General features: G+C 38.8%; 3 protein-coding genes across 10 annotated transcripts in view; 2 read left to right on the top strand and 1 right to left on the bottom strand.

Annotated features, from left to right (window-relative positions):
• Positions 1 to 506: 506 nt before the first annotated feature.
• slc25a15a (solute carrier family 25 member 15a) lies at positions 507 to 7,089 on the top strand. 4 transcript variants are annotated; one of them, XM_019345247.2, is made up of 8 exons: positions 512 to 793; positions 974 to 1,049; positions 1,798 to 1,884; positions 2,759 to 3,017; positions 4,958 to 5,098; positions 5,191 to 5,366; positions 5,464 to 5,622; positions 6,338 to 7,089. In XM_019345247.2, exons 4-8 carry the CDS (start codon positions 2,812 to 2,814, stop codon positions 6,457 to 6,459), a joined length of 804 nt encoding a protein of 267 aa, XP_019200792.1. In that variant the 5' UTR covers positions 512 to 793; positions 974 to 1,049; positions 1,798 to 1,884; positions 2,759 to 2,811; the 3' UTR covers positions 6,460 to 7,089. The 4 variants fall into 4 exon arrangements, with proteins under 4 accessions (XP_025753722.1, XP_003450194.1, XP_019200793.1 ...); XM_025897937.1 differs by lacking the exons at positions 1,798 to 1,884; positions 6,338 to 7,089 and adding an exon at positions 5,991 to 6,063 and having other exon boundaries at positions 507 to 793; XM_003450146.5 differs by lacking the exon at positions 1,798 to 1,884 and having other exon boundaries at positions 511 to 793.
• Positions 7,090 to 7,360: 271 nt separating this feature from the next.
• On the top strand, positions 7,361 to 11,926 carry stoml3a (stomatin (EPB72)-like 3a). The gene is made up of 7 exons (XM_003450193.3): positions 7,361 to 8,227; positions 10,116 to 10,219; positions 10,372 to 10,444; positions 10,572 to 10,654; positions 10,774 to 10,977; positions 11,241 to 11,375; positions 11,475 to 11,926. The coding sequence occupies exons 1-7, from the start codon at positions 8,152 to 8,154 to the stop codon at positions 11,667 to 11,669; spliced, it is 870 nt and encodes a 289-aa protein (XP_003450241.1). The 5' UTR covers positions 7,361 to 8,151; the 3' UTR covers positions 11,670 to 11,926.
• Positions 11,870 to 23,814, bottom strand: part of mtus2b (microtubule associated tumor suppressor candidate 2b) — a 28,160-nt gene continuing 16,215 nt past the window's right edge. For 2 of the 5 annotated variants that reach the window (XM_005455051.3, XM_019345246.2), the window contains exons 8-15: positions 18,763 to 18,829; positions 18,079 to 18,293; positions 17,686 to 17,791; positions 17,526 to 17,599; positions 17,345 to 17,443; positions 17,107 to 17,226; positions 16,724 to 16,824; positions 11,870 to 15,457 (exon numbers count right to left, since the gene is read on the bottom strand). In XM_005455051.3, coding sequence (XP_005455108.1) covers positions 15,250 to 15,457; positions 16,724 to 16,824; positions 17,107 to 17,226; positions 17,345 to 17,443; positions 17,526 to 17,599; positions 17,686 to 17,791; positions 18,079 to 18,293; positions 18,763 to 18,829 — 990 coding nt within the window. In that variant the 3' untranslated portion in view covers positions 11,870 to 15,249. Of the gene's footprint in view, positions 15,458 to 16,723; positions 16,825 to 17,106; positions 17,227 to 17,344; positions 17,444 to 17,525; positions 17,600 to 17,685; positions 17,792 to 18,078; positions 18,294 to 18,762; positions 18,830 to 21,877; positions 21,996 to 23,814 lie in introns of those variants that run through there. The other 3 variants (XM_025897936.1, XM_003450192.5, XM_005455052.3) reach the window with 3 other exon arrangements.

The following is a 23,814-nucleotide window of genomic DNA, read 5'->3' as shown; positions in this document are numbered from 1 at the left end:
AAACGCATTTACTGGCATAAATTCGGAAGTACAAGATGAGTAAATTCGAGAGAGATAATTCCGTCAAGATTGCGCAATTATTCGAGTACGTGAGTGGAATGAATACACGATGCACTTACGTTATCACATAAAGTACTGTACTGGAATCATGTCTTTCTCTTAACACCACGACAAAACTTGTAATAGACACGCCGGTCCGCATATTTATACCTCTGTTAAATCTATCGAGACATCATTCACAGATGATGTTACGATGCAGAAAGTTATTTGATTCTAACCAGCGAAATGTTACAAGACTGAAGAGGCTGTTGCCAAATATGACTTTAACTCGCTGATCAGTAGTGTATCATATATCTAATCTATATCTCATATAATTCAAATGTTATCCAATTACTTAATTTTAAGAATGAAACCGTGTGTTTAACTGTCTTTTTCTCTCTAGCGTGAACTCCTTGACCTTTTTGCGCTCGGTAGGACGGGACAATTTATACCCGCCAATGAAATGAACTTATCGACAAAACGGAACTACAGTAATAAGACACTTTAGGTTGTTGCATCAACTTTAGGTTGTTGCGTCAACCAACGCTGAGCTCCCACGGACAACAGCATGGATGAATAATAGGACGTCTGAGTTATGTCCTGTGTTCCTTGAATGTGTAGCTACCTCCATTTTTCGAATTCAGATCATGTGGGAACTTGTTACGTGGAAAGGTGGAGTGAAAGTACAGCAACGCGGTAAATGCTCCCACTGTTGTTCTTTGCGAAGGATTAACCTACACTAAAGAGATTATAGGTAAGCACCGTAGCCTCCTTTCAGGTGCTTCATTTTCCTGACTTCCCCTGTTAACGCAACTTATTTTTTATCGAAGGCTCATTTTTAATCTCTTTTGTGAATAATGTCATGTTTTGTGATTGCGTGTGAAAAAAGATTAGGGAAAGTTAAAATGAATGAAAACCATGTGGATATTTTCAGGCTCGTGTCCTTTAAGTCACGATGGCTCCACACCCTGTAATTCAGGCGATCATCGACTTCTCAGCTGGAGCTGCAGGTGAGTTTAATGTAAAGACAGAGGTGTAATGTTCACGCCACTCCAATCAGATTGAAGATAATCACTTAGACCAGCTTTGTGTATATTTAAAAGTGACCCATTGCTGTATATGTAAAGTTATTTATCTACAGTTTAGTCAGAGGTCAGAGGGTTTCTGACATCACTGACATGAATGCCATGGATATTTTCAGCTTTTAATGATTTCTTTGAGCTGTTCCTTTTCTGGGGTGAAATAACTGCACAGCATATGTATTTAATGTTTTGTTTTGTTTTTATTATGCAGTTATTATATGGATAGGCTTGGGTTTATTTTGGAGTTTCTCTTATTTGCACAGGTTCAAAAGTATACACAGGGAATGAAATACCTACATTCACTCACTAAAATCTTTTAATAAGTCTTGTTGAAGGTTGTACAATGTCTTTAACCTGACAAGGCCGTGGCCAACGCTTCATTAGTGATCATGACTGACTACAACTGGTTGTTTCTCTTTGTCAGCATAAAAAGGATTTCTTTGACAGCACCCATTAGATTCAGCAATCTGGAACTGATTTTTGATGCAGATGTCACGTGTAATTCAGCATCTAACTGGTGATCATAAAGGGAGTAACATGTTTTTTAAGTGGCAGATAACTTCAAATGCAACGTTTCAGTCGGCTTAACAAATATCAGCAAACACACAAACTGTTTGTGAGCCGTCTGTCACACAGTGTGTCTGCAAGCTAAAGGTACAGCTGCTGTATTTCCCAGGGAGAATGAGAGATAACTTCACTCGGAGATGGAGAAAGATGTAAGAAAGAAAAGAAGAGAGAGGAAGAAGACAGGTTATATTTAAAGGTAAGGACTGCTCAGTGGCATTTGATAAACTGGAAATTTAAAGCTTAGATGTAATGTTCTTAATTTTAAATCAGATATTGGATGTGTACATGATTTGAAGTTAGATATTTAAAAAAAACTCTGCTAAGGAAACTGATGTGTACTTTTTACTTTGTGTTATTCAAAGGCTGCATGAAAGTACAACACAGTTTCATGCAGGATAAACCAGTTTGCTTTGCCATACAGTGAATTTACAGTAAAGCACTGTGTTGGATGGTGCACAGCGGCTGTGGTGTTCATGGTCAGTGTTCGGTTACATCAAGGTTAGGTGAGGTCAGTTCACTGAATTTAACCTTTAAATACTGTCAGTATAGGGAATGGAAATAATCCAAGATAGCTAAATCCACAAGGAGCAGTAAAACACGTGAACTCTACAAATTGTGCCAACAAAAGTGCTCCAATATTCAGCCAGAACTGCCAGAAGTTTGCTGATGGCTACCAAAAAGTGTAACTTGTAACTGGTTGAGGTGAAACTTGCATTGTTTGCTTACCAAATACTAGTGGGGGTATGTGTATAGATTTTTGACCTTGTATATATTTTTTTGACACTGTGTGTATTAGAGAAAATTGAAAATAAATTCAAACCTGTGCACCCAGTTTTTGTTTTTTTAAAGTCTTTAAAGATGTATACTGTACAATTCTTCCACCCTGGAAAAGGAACAGTTAAAAAAATAATTAAAACCCCAAAACTACAGTTTCTTAAGATCAAATATTATGGTTCTACATACACACATATGTATCTTAATACATGTATATATATTTTCTAGTCTGATTTCAAATGCTTTTTAATCTCTGAGTTCTTCTCAGTTATTCACGTCTTGATGCCCTAACTCAGGTGGCACAGCCTGCGTGCTGAGCGGTCAGCCATTTGACACAGCAAAGGTGAAGATGCAGACGTTTCCCACAATGTACCGCGGCTTCATCCACTGCTTCATCTCAACATTCCGGCAGGTGGGACTCCGTGGTCTTTACAAAGGCACAACGCCAGCCCTGATAGCCAACATCGCTGAGAACGCGGTGCTCTTCTTGAGTTATGGGCTCTGCCAGGATGCGGTCCGCTTTATGTCAAGGATGGACAAAGGCGCTGATCTCAGGTTGGAAGAAGATATTTCTGACTATTTATTTACATAATAAGCTGCATAATATGTAACAGACTTCAGTGAGGAGCAGCTGGATATAGCAAAACTTTATGCTATAACAAATGTTCATGTAAACCAGGACTCTCAGTTTTCAGTGTGTCTTGAGAGATTTTAGGGGTTCACATCACCACATTTTCTTCCCGCTCTGTGACTTGCTGCCTCCTCTTTTCACTCCCTGTGCAGAAAAGCATTTCATCATGTACTGAGATGCAACATCATAATCATAAGTGGGTGTACTCACACAGTTTAAAACTTTAGATTAAGTGTCTTTCTTGGCAATTGAGAATTAAATAATAAAGTGAATAATAATTAAGTGAATTCCCCATAATATTAATTATCTATTGCAGCCAGAAATAGAAACTAAATGAAGAGAAATGGTTGGCAGTGATGCTCTTTAGAGACAAATGTTAAAATTGATGGAGCATTTTTAAAGGATTTAAGTTGTTTGGGATATTCATTTTGATTTTAATGAAAAAGCTTTTTTTTGTCATTCAATGAACAATAATGAAAATACTGCCATTAATATTACATGTTGAACGCACGGAAATCATGCTCAGCCAAACAGGCTTTAAACTAACTGCATTTTTAAAATAACTTTCCTTAACCAGCTTTGTATTTTGAGCTGTCTGATGACTTTAAGAAATACCTTTTTCTACAGTTGTGCCACATTGAATTTCATCACAACCTAAATCTTGATTTTATGTCACAGTAAACATAGTATGTTTCTTTGATGTAACTGGAAGGAAAACGATTTGTTCAGAGTGACGCTGAGTCTTGGCTTTGGCTCTAGGTTTCATGATTGCTCTATGACTAAAAATATACGTTGACCCCTAAATTCTGGGGGGAAAAAAGGCCCAAATGAGTGTAGCTGCTAACTTTCAGATGGCCACACTCTTTGTAATCTGTTCATTTAATTTTGGTAATAGAATTCAGAATTGTATCAAGTATGAAATACAGCTTATATCATCTGTATTTGACCTTTAAGCCTCTAACCTGAACTTGGATTTGAGCTTCCTAAAAGCAGGAAATCTGTAATGCTGTAAAGTTATATGTTTTAGTAAAGCATATTTAAATGCGTATAACCTTTGCATTTCCTCTAATAGCTCTTTGGGAATCGCCTTCGCTGTACAAAAATATTGTTTTTGGTTGTCAAACTGTTATCTTAAACTGTTTTCATAGATTCAACTAAAGAAGCTGAAACAGATTGTGTTTTTGTAACAGGCTGCTTCTCTGCCTAAAGACACAGTTTAGAATTGCTTCTTTGCATTTTATCTGCTATATGTGTAGACACAACACTGGTTCATCTCATGAGTTAAGTGCTTTTTTTTATCCTTGAATGATTCATAGCTCAGTGTTAAGCAAATTAAAAAAAAAATACATTCCTGTGAAACTGATCAGGTACAAGGACTGAACTGAAAATGATTGAAAAAGCAGATAATGTCTAAAGAAAAACTTAAAGACTGTTCAGAAATCTTGGAAAATTATTGCTCAACATGACTTTAAAATTTACAAAAAAGCCTGGCACCTTGAAATGAATGAAATGAAACGAGAGTGACTCAAATCTTTTGCATAGTACTGCATGTTAGAGTCAGAAGTAGACTCAGCACATTAAAAGTCCATAAGGTTTAGCAAATGAGTGATATAATCACAACACTGGAAAATCGTCTTGGGAACAGTCATTAAATCGTTTTCCATTAAGAGCTCTTGATCGTCAGATACATGCCAGTTATTTGTGTACCAGCGGTCAGAGCAAACATTAGCACTGGCTGCATGAGGCAGAAATAAAAACAGTCTCTTTTTTGTAGTTCTAAAAATTGAAGATGGGGATGTATGTACATTAAAACCCTTTACTCTTCATACTCTTATCTTTTGTTGTACTTGTCATTGCTCGTCAGTGATCTTCAGAAGGCATCTGCAGGGTCTTTAGCTTCCATCTTCTCCGCCATGGCATTATGCCCCACGGAGCTGGTGAAATGTCGATTGCAGGCCATGCATGAAATGGAAGCATCTGGCAAGGTGGCAAGAGGACAGAAAAGGTAAGTGGAATTCAAAACCTGACATTGTTACGACAAGAAAAGTTTTAGTTCACCAAAGCTGTGCTAGACTTTGTTTTCTGGGATGTCTTCAGCACAGTGTGGACTGTGGTTAAGACCGTGTTGAAGACAGATGGCCCTTTAGGATTCTACCAAGGATTGACGTCCACCTTCGTGAGGGAACTTCCTGGTTACTTCTGCTTCTTTGGAGCCTATGAGTGGTGTCGGTCCACATTTGCACGACACATGGGCACAAGCAAAGATGGTATAGGTATGTTTATATGATCTTCTAGTTGTATTTATGGTATTTTTGGAGTTTAACATGTTTGTGTGTTTCTGTGGACTCAGAATAATTTCTGCCTTTGCAGGTATTCTTCCGCTGATGTTCAGTGGGGGATTTGCAGGAGGATGTCTTTGGTTGGTGGTCTATCCAATAGATTGTATAAAGTCCAGGATCCAGGTGTACTCCTTAGCAGGGAGGCAAGAGGGCTTCATCAAGACCTTCATGGGTGTTATACGCACCGAGGGTAAGGTTCGAACATGTATGCACAGATGAATATGAGTGGGTTTTCTGATTCTCTGTGTGATGATTGTGGTCTTGGGAACACATGCTATTGCAGGAAGAACCCCAAATGCCATTTTGAATACGTTGGCATGTGTTATATTTCTTTATGTCTGTGAACATAAGTTAAAAATATGATAGTGTCAGCAGTGTAAGCAGCAGTGGGTCACAAAACTTTACAAGTGTGTAGCTGTGATCAAATTGATGGCCATATTTGAAGATGGGGATGGGTCTGACCCACAACATGTAACTAATCTTTAAAGAATGTGGGGTGTGGACTTTAAACCGGGACTTTAACCCTTGCTTTTGGCACCCTTTACCCCTGGCTTATAGGTTAGGACACACATGTGTTCAAAGTAGACCTTTATCTTGATGCCAGGCTGTCATATTCAGAATCAGCAAACAATATCTAAGCAGACAGACCTCCCCACTTCATAGGAGGTGGGTAACAATAAAAACAGTCTCTCACAATAATTGTTTTCTATGTTTTATAACCTTATGTAACATATCAGAGATAAATGCACTATAAAACACTGTTCTGTGACATTGCAGCTTTAATAACTGTTATCTGTGTGATAAGGGTGCATTGACAGACTGTCATTTTGAAATATTGCTAATTGTTCCATGCTGTCTTTTTTAAAAGAACAGTCTGTGCAGCTTTTGCCTCTTTGTCCCGACAGGGTTCACTGCTCTGTACTCTGGCTTAACTCCTACAATGGTGCGCACCTTCCCTGCCAACGGAGCCCTCTTCCTGGCTTATGAGTTCAGTCGCAAGTTAATGATGGATGCCGCTGGTGCCTGATGCAATGGATCTTTCCAACTGAAGCAAATATTCTGCTCAGAAAAATCCTTATAACAAGAAAAGTGCTGTATGTGTAATATGCTGGTCAAACTCATGTGAAATGAAGTATTAATCTCGAAAGGTTTTAGTACTTCCACTGGCCTTGCTGTGGCAGTACAGGATTACTGTGGGGACATGAGTTTCATTTGTTCTCGCCTGACAATGAGTAGAATGGGAAGGCATGCATAGTTACCACTCATCTTCTTCCCGAGGCCATTGTTCTTTCATGGCTGTTTATTCTTTTGCACTTCATTCGCTACTTGTTATCTAAGGATTTTTACAAATTGAGGAAAAAACCTTTATTTTTTGCCAACTCTTTTTTCTGTGTGTGCGTGACCTGTGAGCTGGTGTGGAACACTGTGATCCTGTCACTGAAAATTGATGTAAGCAGTCACAAAATATTATCCAGCTAAATTTTCCTTGGCCAAATTTGACTATTCCATCTGTTTTTTGCTTTTTCAATTTGATTACATTTGTTTTAACTGGAAACAGTTTTGCTCTTTTCTTTGGAATATTAGAACCAATATGTCTGAAGAGGTTTTGGCATCAGTAAATCAGAGCAACAATAAAAACTGAATCATATGTGAGTTATTTGGACTAAGATCTCATGTGTTAAAACGTCAAGGAAAAAAGGGGCAGTACAAACACTGCACTTGAAAATGACCTTGTTCTTTTGTCAAGTCCTTTTGTCAAGTCCAAAAATAAATTACAGCTGTATTTTTGACCCATTCACTATAATAAAATTGGAGCATGTATCATAAGATAGTGCAAATGCATTTAAATAAATTGTTATTGGAAAAGAGTAGGGAACTGTTCTACAATATACTCACATAATACAGCTTCCTGTCTGTTATAACCCCTTACTTAAGAGCCTAGGGCATGGAGTGTAACATGCAGTGCCAGCAGACCGAGCCACTAACCTCAAAATATGATTGCTGTATGAGCAAAACATTTATTTTGCAATCTTTAAAAAATGGGTAAAAAAAGCGAAAAGAAAAAAAAACTTCAGGATCTCCATGGCCAAAAAACCCCCAAACCAAAAGCCCACTCTTCCTAGAAAAAAAGGAACATGAAGTTATACATGTGAAAACAAAAAATAGGAAAAACATTGGAAAAGAACACATCAGAAACTCATGTGAATCTCTTCATGAAGAGGCCAAAAAGTCAGTAGACCCAACGCTGCCAGACTGATAACTTTCTGTGTAAAGTTCAATACAATCTATATTCCATGAAATTGAATTTTAAACCTCATAAATAATCCTTAATTTTGTAAAAACTGAGGGAATCTGTGGGGAAAATGTGAGGAAAACTACCTATCATCTTCTTTGAACATCACCTCTCATGTTTCATGAATTGGATACAACAATTATTTATTCACAAGATGGACTCAGGTGACAGACTGCTGAACTTAAAAGTACGAAAGTACAAGAGCAGGACTGAGATAGCTTTTCAACACAAGAGCCACATAGATCCTGGTTAAACAAAAATGGTTCATGTTACATCTTAGCAACCTAAAGGTGACTTACAGGGCAAGCGTGCCTCACTATTGTCGAGAAAGCAACCGGTGTTAAGGGAAAAAGACCGCACCCACAGAGAGAACAGACACGTAAACAAGTGCAGTACTGTTCTAGCTTGCTCGACCAGAGACAACCAATGATTTCTACAACATCCAGCACAGCAGAGATGGTTACACAGGATAAACTGCAGAAAAATGATGGCATTATTGAAGGTAAATACTTTTTATGACCCATTCTGAATGTTTATTTTTAGAATAAGGGATATAAAATAAGGGATGATTTTTCTCCCAAGAAACCTTATGTTAAAGAGTCCAGGATTGTAGGAGTTGCGTAGGACAGCTGTGTTGTGTAAAAGTCTTGTGCCTCACTTCATTTCTTTCTAATTTGCTAGGGAAATGTGTACAGTAAAACATATAGAAATGTGTAAAAGTACAGTGGGAGTATAGTATATACTGTAAGACAAAAGCATTTTTCTCTACATCTAAGGGATTTATTTCTATTTAACATTGGGAGCAATTCAGGGTTCAGTATTGTGCCCAGGGAGCCATCCCTGGAGCAGCCAGGGTTGCTCCACCAACTTTGCGATTAACAGATGTCCCGCTCTACATCCTGAGCAACATCCACCCTAAATATATTATTCTTCAGCATTCATTAAGTAGTCTTCAGGAATAATTCTCCTGGCTTCTTAAAGGACATTCAAAGCTCTTCTTTGGATGCTGGCTGTCTTTTATTCCATTCCCACACTGCTTCAGTGATATTGAGGTCCAGGCTTTGGGGAGGCCAATACATCACTGGTAGGATTGAATTGCGCATTAATCTGATAGTACTTTTCACATGCATTCATCAGTTTTGACAAGATCTCCAACACCACTAGATGAAATGCAGACCCAAACTATGGCAGCGTCTCCACCATGTTTTACAGATGGCTGTAGACACTGAATTCAAATCAAAATTTTCCAATTTGGATTCATTTCTCCATATGATCTGTTGCCACTGATTTTCCACTTCTTCTTTTGTACTTGTCCACTTTTAAGGAAACACTTCACACTACGCAGAAATATGCCAAGTGTTTGGTTTAAGTTGTGTTTTATGTGTAGGCACAACACTGGTCCATCCCTTGAGTTAGGGTCCTTTTTATGCTTGAGTTATTCATACATCAGTATTATGTAGCATGACAAAAAAGAAAGAAAAACATCTGTGAGGACTGGACAGAAAATGAGTGGAAAAGCAGCTAATGTCCAAAGAAAACCTTAGACACACCTTCACATGCCTGGTGAAATGTTTCTCAGGACCAAAATATAAAGAAATGGTGGGTGGCTCAAGACTTTTTTAAGTATATTTGATAAGAATACTGGGTCTTCAGTGCACATCATAGATATTTAAATATTTTATTTTTTGCCTATAATATTTTAACACATTAATCATAGCTCCGAAAACTGTGAAAAGGAGGAAAGCAGTGAATTAATAATTACCATATAATTTACCCAAAGATCCTTAACGGACATGATCATTTGGCATATTAATTTAATATACATCTTAATCACATTCTATTTTAACATCATTTATTACATTTCAATAACATGGCCTTTCATTAGAAAAGCATTAGTCATCACCATTTATCATAATTGGCTGGCGTATTTTTAATATTAGAAGTAAATAAATTAAATTATCCATAGTTATGTATTAGCTTTGTGAAAGTCTTCCTGAAAAGACTTTTTTCTTCTACCACCCTCTATGCAACACAGAGAGTGACATCACAGTGTTTTAATGATGATATTTCAATAGCTCAGTGAGTTTGCACAACACTTTGTGGATTTTAAGCTACGTGCCTTCCCTTAGAAATTACTTACATCATTAGTGAAATATGAGCAGTGTAGATCCATTACATCTCTTGGCACTAATGTTCTGTGTCACCTTTAATAAAAGGTGGCGTCCCAGTGGAGTATATTACTGGATAATTATGTCATCAAAGTAACACCAAGAACTTATGGTTTGAATTTAAATGTGAAATGAAGGTGCTATGAAAAAAAGCAAGATATTGTACATACCTTGTACATAACCACTTTAAAAACTTGGAAAGTGCTTCTGCTCTTTTTGCAGATAAAAACTCAGGGAAACTGGGATGCTGTGGTTGGCTGTTGGTTTTCATATCCATCATCTTTGTAATAGTAACCTTTCCACTCACAATATTTATGTGTGTCAAGGTGCAGTATATTCTCATTGCGGAGCACTGCTTATTAGGATTTAATTACTATTTCTTCACATAGATGTGTATACATACCATGAAAAAAATACTCCATTTATATTTCTGTATTTCTTATTTACTGTTGTGCGATTGGTTGTCTCCAACATTCAGATAGTGAAGGAGTATGAGCGAGCTGTCATTTTTAGACTCGGCCGGATCACAGACAGAAAAGCTAAAGGGCCAGGTTTGTGGCTAAATATACAACAAACACTTTGGTTAAGCCATCCCAGAAACCAAAAGGAAAAACACAATGGTTGGCTTTGGAAGTTGACTCCACATTATCATCTGAACTGGCTTTTATCTTTTTCCAGGACTTTTCCTAATATTACCCTGCACCGATAACTTTGTGAAAGTAGATCTGAGAACTGTGTCCTTTGATATCCCTCCTCAAGAGGTATATTCTTGCTTCGTTTTATTATGAAAGCACATTGTCTGTCTCTATTATCTCATGCATCACAAACTGTCTGTAGTTTCTGTCAGTAAACAAACTGCAATTTTTTAAAACATTTGCAGATCCTAACCAAAGACTCTGTGACAGTGTCTGTGGATGGTGTGGTGTACTTCCGTGTATACTGCCCCATTTCAGCAGTGGCCAATGTGACCAATGCGCACTCATCTACTCGACTGCTTGCTCAAACCACTCTGAGGAATGTCCTTGGTACCAAAAACCTTGCAGAACTTCTATCTGACAGAGAGGGCATTTCACTCAGCATGCAAGTGAGGATAAAGTGCTGTTACACCTATTTTAAAGGGTATGCTTATATATAAACGTAAATGTAAATTTTGTAAAAGGTAAGAAAAGCATTATTACAGATACTTTTAGAGCTCCCTCATTCCCACCCGCCATTCAAAGAACACTTTTTTTTGGCCACAAAAAACTCACTCTCACTACTCTCACTGTAGAGTATAAAGTATTTGATTTGTTGTTTATTAAACTATAACTGTGACTAGAGTGTTTGATATTGGATGTTACCCTGCAGGAAGCCCTGGATGAAGCCACTCATCCATGGGGTATCAAAGTGGAGCGTGTAGAGATCAAGGATGTGAAGTTGCCTCAGCAGCTGCAGCGAGCCATGGCAGCAGAGGCTGAAGCCAGCCGGGAGGCCAGGGCCAAGGTAATGAGAGGAATGGAAGACTGAATTCAATTTCCTTTTCATGTATTCAGGCCCAGAAATGAAACATCAGAAGATACTGTTCGTCTGCCTATATTTCAGATCATTGCTGCAGAGGGGGAGATGAAGGCTTCCAGGGCTCTGAAAGAAGCCTCTCTGGTAATGGCTGACTCACCCTCAGCTCTCCAGCTAAGATACCTTCAGACTCTCAACACCATCGCAGCAGAGAAGAACTCCACCATCGTCTTCCCTCTGCCAATAGATATAATACAACATTTCATGCATTGGAAGGCATGAAGCTCATGTCAACCAAATTCCATATAATTCAAATCAAGTCAGATTGCTGCTGATTTTTTTTTTTGTTTTGTTGTTTTTGCAATATTATCGTGTTTATATATAGAAAGCTCCAGTGAAAGCTTTTTTTAAATGTAGTCCAACAATTCCTGCAGTCTGCTCTGCATTATTACTTCGTACACTTAAAAAAGAGCTCTCCCTTCTTGTGTATACTTGCTGTGATTTAATACTTAAATACAAAGTGCAACATATACAGTATAGACATTATTTCTCATCATTCACCACAATATGTTAACCAGCTAAGCTACAGGTACAGTTTTGAGGGATGACAATAAATAAATAAATAAATGCACAGGAAGTGTAAGGTAAAAACAATGCACGTAAACCTTATAAAGGCATGCTTTCACACAAACGTATCCAGCGCATGAGTTTCTGAAATACTGAATAGGAACATAAATCATGTAAACAATAGCAAGGCGATGCAGCAACCTTTTCTGACATTGGACGTAAACTGTAAACAAAACCACTTATTCTAGTGTCGGACAAACATTCAGTAAATGAGTACAAGGTCATGTCCACAGGACACAGAGGCATTCAGTGCAATCAGAGTACCTGATGGAGAGAGCCATCATTTCCACTTCCTTTCAAAACACCCACCAGCGATGAACATAATCAACTTGTATAACAGTAAATTTAACTCACCTAGAACCAAATCCCTATTTCAGCAGATTTCCATACTTTATGTCCGAGGGAATGGATAAAAGAAAGCCTGCTTTATTACAATAATATATTAATGTCATAAAATCCCATTTCACTTAATTCTTATGTGTTTCCTGACTGTGTTAGGCTCTTTAAAATAGTTTTTTACAGAACGCTTACATCCAAATAAAATTTCTAGAAATGTTATCTGGCAAAACAGACATTTGAGACAGGTGGTTATGTAAACATGAAAAAAACACAATACAAAAAAAGGCAGTTGCTTCCTTTTGATGACTCTTAATTCTCCTCAAGACCTGAGATTATTCTCTACAATGAGAAATGAGGTAACATTGCAATCAGACTCTCGTGCTTATTTTGATGGAAATGTAGTCAGTTTGGGGTTTTTTGTCAATTGCGGTTACAATTCTTTCTCTATAAAGATTTCTGTGGTGAAAACAGGCACAAACACTCAAAATAATACTAAACAGCAACAGAGAAAACAGCAACGGTTTCAGCTAGCTGCCAGAGCCCTGACAGTATAATCTTAAAATGCAACAAAACAGATAAATGTTTTGCAACGTCTGCACCATTTATGGCTGATTCGGCAGCAATTAAGTCCAACCATATGACAGCTACAGTACTAAATGAACTGCTGTATTCAATGATTTCCTCTTTGGTGGTTTCTACGTAGTCTGCATTCTCACTTTGTCGGACATGTTTATAAACTGCTCAACAACAACAAAAAATGAACACTTGATCATCACAGTATAACACAAACTGAGCTAGACGTCAGGAATTAGTCTGTCCAGTAAGGAAGCAAAAACAGCAGCACTGGAGAAGCATCAAGAAGATCCACCAAACACTGAATGGTGCTGCATGTGGTGACCATACACCACTGTCTTCTCTTATCCTTTCTTATTTTTCTGTAGTTTTGCTCTTTGCTTGTGTCACTGTCACTACTGGTAGCATGAGACTGTGCCTGCACAGGTAGCCCAGCTCCTCCATGATGGCACCAGAAGATGAAAAAAGAGGGGTCATATTAAGAGAGAACAGGGCATCAACCTAGCTGCAAAACCAGTATCTGCTCCTTAGCGCAAGGAAGAACAGGTGGAGCCAGAACCCCTCAAGATGACCTCTGGCAGTTTAGTCATGTTTTTGAACATACTGTCACAAGACAGTCTCGATATGTCTTTTTGCAGGACCTGTGTAATTCTGCCTCCCCAGACCATCACTGACCTACTGTAAGCCCAGTCATGCTGGATGATGTTACAGGCAGCATGACGTTCCCCACGGTGTCTCTAGACTCATTTCTGTGTCTCGTATGCTCAGTGTGAAACTGCTCTCATCTGTGAAAAGAATGGGTCGTCAGTGGGAGACCTGCCAATTCTGGTGTTCTTGGGTGAAATCGGGCTGCATGTTGCTGGGCTGTGAGCGCAGGTCACAGAAGAATGTAAGAACATCGTGCCCGTCGAGTCCATTTTTGACAGTTTGGTCAGACACGTGTACACCAATGGCATACTGGAGGTCATTTTCTAGGGCTTTGCTAGTAACCTGCACAAAGGAGCAGATACAAGCAGATCTACGGCCTGCCCAGGTCTGCTCATATAACAGCCCAACCCGCCTGGGGTCTTCTCCACAATCTCTGAGTGAAAGATCATTCTGAAAGGATAAGGAATAAGCACAGATCTATGTGAACACCTGTTAAACCTTTACCTTCTTGGAGCTTTTCTTGTTGTTTCATTTGCACAAAGATTAAATTGATTAGTAATAATTTTTGCTTCCTAACCAGACAGACTAATGTTCCTGAAGTTTAACTGACTTTGCTTTATACTGTGGTGATCAAGCGTTAACTTTTTGAGCAGTCTATTATATTAATTCATCTGAAGGGTGAAGGGCATCAACTCACCTAGTGTGAAATGTATAACGCAATGTTTTACCTTTAATGAATCCTGTTCGAGTTAATAAGAAATTCCTTTTAAATCGCGATGCTCCACTGCCCTTCCGTGCCACTTCATCACACTGTAGGCAGTCCTAAAATATAGTTAATTATAACTGGAAGACAGATCATGCTTTAAAGAGAGCAATACATGTACAGATTTTACAAAGTATGGTCAGGAAAACCGTTGACTGTGTGTTGGCAGTTCAGAAGATATAAGTTGGGTTGTTGTTGTACTGAATGTAGCCACACATTTCAGGTCAATGCTAATACGCAAGTTAGAAAGTAGCATGGATGATTGAGGTTAAATGGCTTGATAGTCAGTCATAAACTCCTACAACATTTCAGCTTGAAAAGGATAATAAGCCCCAGAGAAGAATCTGAACTGAGAGTAATACTGTAGGTAGTTTTGTGATTTTACTCACAAAAATAATTTTCCTTGTCCTGGTGGATGCTGCTGGTGGGAGGGAATGGATGGCAAAAGGCGCTTTTTGTGTTTGTTGTTGCACTTTTGATTATCATTATGTCTTGTACATCCATCATCCTGAGCGCTGGATGAGAAGATGGAGATGTAGGCGAAAACATGGAAATGAGGCACCGTGATTTTCATTCTGCTCTCCAATCAATCTACAATCTGTGGGAGTTTTTCAGTGCTTCTGCTGTGTGGGGCGTCATGTGGAGTAAGAAAATCTGAGGGCAGAGAATTCCTTCTTTTAGTAACAGGTGTGATGATCAGTACAATTGGTTAGGTCAGTGGGGTTCAAACTTTAAATCACATAGGCAAGTGGATTTTTCCAACAAACAGACCTATTTGTGTTTGCCCGACTATATAGTGTAACGTCCATCCCTCTTCTGATTGAGAGAAACATTCACCCAAGAGGTTTAAAACAAATGAGGCCTTCTGATTCCAGCTAAAAGCTTTTGGTGACGAGAACTTCCGGAAGAGCATCACTGGTGGTACGAGTGTGGACGGGCAGGAGAGCCTTGTCCAGAGGGTGGCCGATGGATAGGGGAGGAGCTGGGGGACATGCGAGGACTCAGCTCGCCGGTTTGTAGCCGCCACAGCAGCTCCTCATTGGTGCGACTGAGGCGCTTCTTCTCATTGCTCTCCTTCTCCACGTTCACTTGCAGATTAGCATTCTCTTCAGAGAGTTGCCTAAAGTGGAAAGGAGACAAGGAAACGTAGAAGTGTGTGGTGAAGTACTTATTTTCTTACTGGTTTTTGCACGTTAAATGTTAAAGTTCATCACAGCACAAGGTGAAAAAGACTGAACAAGTATGGCTTCTTTGGGAGGACTGTCAGGAGAAAACTTTTTCTATAAAAAAAGTATGGCAGCACAGTTCAACTTTGCAAAAATCCATCTGAATAAACTTTTCAAAAGTACTTCTGGAACAATGTCCTCTGGCCAAAATGCACAGCACCATGTTTGATGAAAACCAAGCACAGGATAACAGCATCAATGCCTCATATCAAGTGTCAAACACGGTGGTGGAGTGACGATTTCTGCTTATTTTTCCAGCCACATGACCCAGGCACCTTGCTGTCATTGAGTTGACCGTGAACTTCTCTTATACCAAAGTACTCTACAGTGTGAGGCCATCTGTCTGACAGCCAAACAAGCTTCAAAATTGAGTCAAGCAACAGGACAATGATCCCAAGCACAGCAGCAAATCTGCAACAGAATGGCTGAAAAAGAAGAGTCAAGGTGTTCCAGTGTTCCAGTGTTGGGCCACTGCTTAATTCAGTGTTCTAAATCGCATCATTTAGATGAATTATCCCTTTTCTGTTGCATCAGTTTACTGAGGTTCGTTTATGAACCGCTCTCTTAAGATAGAATCACCCAGTGTTAACACTGTGTGCTGTGATTATCTAAATGATGCAAGAGACTGATAATATTATGCACAAAACAATTATTCCAAGTTACCAGTGGTGGTTCTATAAAGTATTGAATTTCTGCATTCAGAATTATGGGTTTCATTATTGTAAATGTTCGAGGTTCCATTGTGCAATATTTTCTAAACATTAATGATGTGTGGAGTTTGCATGTTCTCCCCGTGTTCGCGTGGGTTCACACTGGGTACTCCGGCTTCCTCCTACAGTCAGAAGACATGCAGTTAGTGGGGATAGGTTAATTGGAAACTCTAAATTGCCCATAGGTATGAATGGTTGTCTGTCTCTATGTGTTAGCCCTTCGACAAACTGACACCGGTCCAGGATGTACCCTGCCTCTCGCCCTAACACCGCCACCGGATGAGAATGGATGCATGGATGGATTAACTGACCTCTAGAAACAAAAAATATTCTGTATAACATAGATGATATATCCAGAAAACTGCAACACTTCTAAGACAAGAAAGCACCAAGCACATTTACAGCTCGTGGCTGGAACTTTAATCAGCACATGTATGGATTTTCTCTGACCTGGACACAGCGAGATTCTTGTCTATTTGTTCCTTCAGGTCCTCATTCTGCTGTTGTAACACTTGTAGTTTCTCCTCCAGGAACACATTCTTTGCAGCCTGCTCAAAAAACACAGGTAACACGGTACACCACACTAAAATACTTGTGGAATGAGTGAAACAGTGGTGCAGGCTAAATGATTTGGGTTTACAAAGGAAACATCAGAACTAATGAAAGTAGGTGGGAGGTAAATGGGAAGGCTGCAGTAATGATAAACTTACTAATGAAATCATTCATAAATCTCAGCAAGCTGCCATGAATCATACCAACTTAAAAGAAGTTTTAATTCACTGGATATTTTGCAACATACTCCAGATGTACTCTGGCAAAAACTTGAAACCTACTATTTTCTCCAGTTCTGAAATCTTCAGCTCCTGCTGATGGATTTGTTGATTTTTCATCTCCAGAACTTCTTTGAGGCTCTTCAGGTCCTCCTCAATGTGTTTATAGGGAGCCAAAGCATCCTTTAAAAAAGCAATAAAAAAACAACAACACTAAGCTGTAAAACCAACCAACAAGTTTTATCCTGTTAATGTTGCTAATGTCACACGAGCAGTAAGCAGTGTATCGTGAAGCTCTTACCACGATCTGCTCATCTGTGCTCTTGCGGAGAGCCTCTTCAAATCGTTTTGCTCGATCTCTGAGACTACGGTTCTGAAATGTCAGTGTGTCCACCTGATCCTGATGACCATGGATATTAAACTGTTAATGACTTAAACTATAAACTATGTCATATTATGATTTTTTAAGGAGAACTGTTAACCTGCAGTGACAGTCTGATCTTTTCAAACTCTTCTTCCAAAGACTTCCTCTGTTGTTCATGGGCCATCTTCAAATCTGACACGAGAAACACACACCATCATGTCTCTTCACCTGCAGTGATTCAGTGCAGGGTAGCAACATGTTTTAAATGGGGTGCTTACTCTTCACAGTCCTGGCATGCTCCTCTTGCAGAGTGGCCAGTGTATCATTGTGAGCCGTCTCCATCTCCATCAAGGACGCCTCATGGTTCTGACTCATCTCCTCAAGCTGCAGGCAACAATCACAAAAATAACTCATCAGTGCTACCCGCTGTTCACATACATGCATATATATGAACACCATGCAACGCAGTATTTTCTCCCATTTTTGTTTTTCTTTAATAAATGTTCCTGTTAATATTTACTAAATTTTAAAAAATCCATAAATAAAAATAACCGCTGTGATTTACTTTTGTCTTTTAGATAAACTCATGTTTTTAGTTAAATTGCATTCTCATTTCTCATATAAGATTTGGATAAACATGGCAGTTCATATCCAGACTGCACAGCACAGACCTGCTCCTGCTGTTTGAAGTGTAGCTCTTCCAGCTCAGCTCGCTGCAGGGCCTGCAGACTATTCGTCTCATCCACGTGCTGTGCTTTCAGCCGCTCCTCCAGCGCTCCCAGCTCCTTCTGCTGCTGAGCCCGCAATCCCTGCAGCTCAGACTCAAAACGACGCTCCAGTTCCTCCTTCTCCTGCTGCAACTGCTCCCAGTGTGCAACACTGACAGCTGGAATAGAGACAGAATAGAAGAGACACAGACAAAAGAAGAAAAAACATCCTAAAAAGACAGGCAAGTCATTTCGACTCCACACAGTCTCGGTTTTTCTTTATTTTTTCACTCTTATGGTGTTATAATGTCACAAGGGATACGCTTGAAAAGGGTAGTTTTAAAAGTAAGAAGGGTAAATCTATAAAATTCTTTATATATTTTTAATTTGTATTACAAGTCTGTTCTGTGTGACTTGAAACTGTGTCAACATAGGAGTTTTTTTGTTGTTGGTTTTTTTACTTTATAGACCAGACACACACCTTAACGTTCAGTCTAAGGCTAAATCTAGGCTGCTGTCTGCAAAGTGAATTCCCATGGGCCATGTGGTCAAACACTCGGTAATACATCATGGGTTGTGAGCGATGAGTGACTCACTGCTTTCTCTCCTCCCTGTGGTTCCATAACTGTAACGCCGTATCCCACTTACCCACTTCATCACGGATTCTGGCAAGCTCCAGGGACAGTTCCCTCTCCTTCACAATGGCACTCTCACTCTGAAAAGACACACAGCGACATACATCTCTAGACAGTGCAAATGGATTTAGGTGTTTCTTGTCAGTGCAGCAGTGAAAATCAAGCAAGTAATTCTAATAATGCAAGATCTTTGTCATAGATGCTAATGGTGGCTATAAGAGAGCACGACAAACAATGCTAACAGATCGGGTTTTTAATCTGCTCCCACCAATTTCACTACAGTTTGTTATGCTATGAAGCTCGGGTTATTAAAATGTGGATGTGTTAAAAATTTGCCCTTTTAGAAGATTTGTTATTTTTAGCAAATGATGCAAGATATCTTACTCAACCGTTTTATGTAGATATTGCACTCAAGAACACAGAGTAACAGGACGTGTCAGTGCAGTGCTACTGGATATTAGGACTTCACCGATGTGATGCGTCGTGTGGAAAACAGCATTTAGGGATCTTAGATAATGACATGCATATTTTCGCTACGTCTCAGAGTTGTGAAATAAATAAATAAATACACATAAATAAATAACAATAACAGTATGCATTTTAAATTGTAACAAATCCATAACCAACTACTTCTATTTACTATCCTTGGCTTAAAATATGCCATGGCATGAGCTGTTACACATCAGACTAAAGATGAGAAATTTCACTGTCTAAAGTTGAAATGTGCTCATACATGGGTAGAGCAAAGACATAAGGAACTGTGATAACAATTTCTGAAATATATCTTCAATCAGAAACAATATGATTATTATTTTCTATATACATAGAACCAAAATTTCAATATATTCTGTATTTTACTATAAAACACCAAAGCCTGTTTTTTTTTTTTTTTTTTATCATTGAACAAATGATCAATGAAATCCTTTTTGGCATATTGAAATTAAACAGTTCTCCTGAAACTAGCTTCTTTTATCAGGAAGCCGGTGACAGGAGACTTTAGTCAATCCAATGTCTTTTAAGGCTTTTAAGAACCTCCCAAGAACCTTATACTTTATTTTGCTCAGCAGGGTTTTCTACTTTGTTAAGCACAGTTTCTTGTATTGTGTTATGGTTTAAAATAAACACATTTCATTATATAAAGATATACTTTTGTTGTTGTTTTTTCAGAAAAAAAATCAGAAAGTAATAACTATGTAACAAAGTAACAACTTTCTGTTTAAAGAAGAGGCTTAGTTTATATCAGGTCCCACTGAAGACAAAGTTAGAGAAGTAAGGCTGAGATGCTTTGGACATCAAATGTGTTTCGATTCCACCGAGTCGCCCATCCAGCAGCAGCACCAGAAGAACAGACACAACAAGATATACCACACCCCCCTATCAAATGCATGCCAATATACTTCCATGTATACAAACCCACAACACATCCCAAAAGCATGTGCAGAGGAGGGGTGGTGGCTATACTGGACAAAAGATGTTGAAAATGGAGCTGTCAGGTAGCAGGAAAAGAGAAAGACCACAGAGAAGATTAATGGATGTAGTGAAGGAGGACACACAGAGGGTTGGTGTGACTGAAGACGATGCTAGGGATAGGATGAGAGGCAGATGATCCCTTAAAGGGAGCAGCCAAAAAAAGAAAAAGAAAACTGTTATACTGTTCACAAATAGCTTGGAGAAATTAAAAATGCATCCCAAAAAAAGAGCTTTGGTCTTAGGGGGATAAAGAACAAAAAAAAATGAAGTTAATGTATGAACTCATATGCAATGGTACAACAGCACGTATGAAGGAAAAGTTAACATTAGGCCGATTTATTTATTTATTTTTACCAGGCCTTTCTTTTTCACATTTCTGCTTCTAATGAAGCTTTAAGCTAAATGATTAAGCAAGTTAAACCATACAGCACTTGCACAGGCTATGTGTGATACATGTGTTTTCTCCAGAATGTGAGATGACTGCAGAAGACTTAAAAAAAAAGAGAGAGAGACACTGACGAGAAACAACGAAACAGAGAGAGGCAGGTGAAAAATGTATGAGACAGTAAACAGTATGTCACAGCAGTCATGATGTCACCCTCTAAGAGGTTTTACTGGGAACATGAAGTCATCAAGAAGTCTCTGCAGTGACCTCAGGAGGGTCAGCAGCTTTTTCATTTCATACGCTTCAGCTCCACCTCTGCTCCTACCCATCGATCCACGGTCCTGCCCACCAGACCCCCAATTCAAATCCCTGGGGAGTTACGTGTAATACATTCTAATTTCCCCATATGATCCTCAGCTCTTGCTAAGCCACCTTAATCCATCTTTAGGATTCCCACTAATGATGGTTTTCTTTATCAGCTACACTGTTTTGCTATTTTTACAAGCTCCTTTATTAATCATCAAATATAGAAAATGACCATCATAATGAATCAAAACCCCTCAAAAAGTTCAGATATGAACAATATCCTGTTTGCACTCATATAGAAGAGGAAAAAAGAACCAGGTTCTCAAATTAGAGAAGCCTAAACAAATTTTCTAGAGTTTTTTTATTATTAATGTCTGTATTAATTTAATTTTTCAGTCTGTATTACTTTAATCTAATAAATCAACTTATTATTGCAGTAATTTCACTAGAGTACAAAATATTACTAAGTTAGTTGATCTAATTAGTGGTACCACAAACAGCTTTCAGTGTGCAGCTGGTTTTTTAATTTAGACTTTGTCCCAAACAGAAGAGTGTATAGTTAACACACAGGAAACTATAATATATATGTATGTATATATAATATATAATAACATATAATAAACCCAGTTAACCAGTAGGGATATAAAAAGGATGCAATGAAAACACCAAAAAAAGAAAAATCAGCATACAGCACAGCAGCAATGGCATTTTATATTGTATGTCCCTGCAAACTGTTATAAAATGAAAGAAGCATGCTCAGTGAGAAGGACAAGCCTGCTTTGACTCAGCATAATCATGCACAGCTTTACATTGTCTATCAGGCTCTGTCTCTAGGAAACAAGTGAACATAATGATCATATAAATAGATCCCCCCCCAAACACTAAACATTTGCGAACAGCCACACATACACAGAGGAATCCTCGGTGCTGAAACAAGCTCGCTGCCTGCAGAAGACACTGACTTTACCGTTTGGTCGAGACAGAACAGACGGAGGAAATGGAGCCTACAGCAGCAGTGGCCCATACTAGGCTAGCAGATAGCAGCAGCATCCCTTAGCCGGCTCGGGAGGCAGCAGTGACAGATGCGAGTTCCAGAAAGAAACAGTAAGGGAGACAGAGAGGGAGGGAAGGAGAGGGGAGGAGAGATGGAAAGACCAAAGCCTCACCTCGTTTCCTGGTTCGCGACCATCATTTATCCCTGCTGGAACAAAGACTGCCGGCCCCAGCCCAGCTCTGCCTGCCTTCCTCTCAAACCCCCACCAACACGCCCCGTATCACATTCACACGGATGGAAGGGAACAACACACACACACACACACGGTCTTTTGCATGTATGAGAAAAAAATGTAGCAAAAGAAGATGGGGATGGAGATGATCAGTGAGTAGTGAATGATGAGCTCTGATGCTCAGCTGGAAGATCATATCTACACACAGTGATGTGCATAAGAGAACAAACAGATACTTCATTAAAAAACAAAATGCTGCTTTGAATAAAAACTGTCCTGCAAAATAATCTATCTGCACAAATACCTCATTCAGTAAGCACTATAAAACACTTAAAATCAGCTAGCTTAATCCAATATTAACCATCTAGTGACCTGTTCAATGTACTCATTAAAACATAATTAAACCACATCAGCATATGTTGTCACGCATCCTAAAACAGAGTATGCACTCATGTGCAACGACGTAGATGGTAGAAATGCTTGGAAAGATCCACTGTTAAAATTTAGAGGGGATTCTGTTCATGTCTTGCAATCAGTCCGACCAAAAGCAGAGGCAGGCCTAGACAGGCAGCTCTAATCTCATTAATCTTTGGTTGTAGAGCACCACCAGCGGGTGGGGCTGACAAATATATGAAATGCAAACAGAGGACTAGGAAAGGGTAAACCAAGTGCTGAATAGAGATTGGAAGAACAGAAAACACTCTGTCAGTCTCATCTGAGCAACATAGAGGAAAAGCAAGAGTGATTAAAAAATATATATATTAAATATTAAATGTGTTTTGATTCCACCTAGTCGCCCATTCAGCGGCAGCACCAGAAGAACAGACACAACAAGATATGCCAGATGCCCCTATCAAATACATGTATACAAACCCACAACACATCCCAAAAGCATTCTCTTTCTTTATACTAGAAAAAAGCACCTTTGGAAATCCTCAGCATTTCACTACAAACTATCAAAAGAGGCTGCCTTTAGAATCATTCTCAAAAGATGTCACAAGAGGGTTAAAGCAAGCGTCTCCCTTTGTGAACAAAGCAATCCTGACAACAAAAGACAGATGCTACAGGTTTGTGCAAAGGACTCCAACACACTGTGTAATCGCATTCTGGAGCTCACTGCAACATTTGCATTGCAGTTTTTGACTGTAACCCTACAAAACACTGCCATTCAGTAACACAATGAATCTACAAACATATTGCAAAGGATGCAACTTTAGTGAGGAACTTGTTCTGTGTCGCATTAAAGCAAACTTGCAGGGTGATTTTAAAAGAATTGTTTTAATGCTGCTACATATCAAGATATGTTACTGTTACAGAGTAATGCAGCAACACGCAATTCTCAACTGAAACTCCAACTTTTTTATGCAAGAAAACATCAAATTCCTCAAATACATCAAATACTGGTTTAGCTTCAATTATGAATGCAGTCATGTTAAGTTGCAAAGACAAAAATATCTGCCTGTGTATTTTAGGCTGAGACCAAATGTTTATAGGATGGAGTTAATATTTAATATTAAGGATATTGTTACACAGTGTAAAACTGCTAAATTTTATACAGAGATTTATAAAGACGCCTGTAGTTGGACATGGGTGATTTGTTGACAGATATGTTCATTTATGTTGCCTTTTGATAATGATGATGCTGTATATTTTCTCTTTTACCCCAGGAGGAGGTTTA

Source organism: Oreochromis niloticus, linkage group LG14 (assembly GCF_001858045.2).
Source record: "Oreochromis niloticus isolate F11D_XX linkage group LG14, O_niloticus_UMD_NMBU, whole genome shotgun sequence".
Classification (NCBI taxonomy): domain Eukaryota; kingdom Metazoa; phylum Chordata; class Actinopteri; order Cichliformes; family Cichlidae; genus Oreochromis; species Oreochromis niloticus.
The sequence above is the reverse complement of the archived record's forward strand: the minus strand, read 5'-3'. Positions and strand labels throughout refer to the sequence as shown.

Coding starts and splice junctions, on each gene's coding strand:
- slc25a15a (XM_003450146.5), top strand. CDS start 995: ATGGCTCCACACCCTGTAATTCAGGCGATCATCGACTTCTCAGCTGGA. Junction 1,050..2,758: donor CTTCTCAGCTGGAGCTGCAG/GTGAGTTTAATG, acceptor GCCCTAACTCAG/GTGGCACAGCCTGCGTGCTG. Junction 3,018..4,957: donor GACAAAGGCGCTGATCTCAG/GTTGGAAGAAGA, acceptor ATTGCTCGTCAG/TGATCTTCAGAAGGCATCTG.
- stoml3a (XM_003450193.3), top strand. CDS start 8,152: ATGATTTCTACAACATCCAGCACAGCAGAGATGGTTACACAGGATAAA. Junction 8,228..10,115: donor AAATGATGGCATTATTGAAG/GTAAATACTTTT, acceptor CTCTTTTTGCAG/ATAAAAACTCAGGGAAACTG. Junction 10,220..10,371: donor CAATATTTATGTGTGTCAAG/GTGCAGTATATT, acceptor TCCAACATTCAG/ATAGTGAAGGAGTATGAGCG.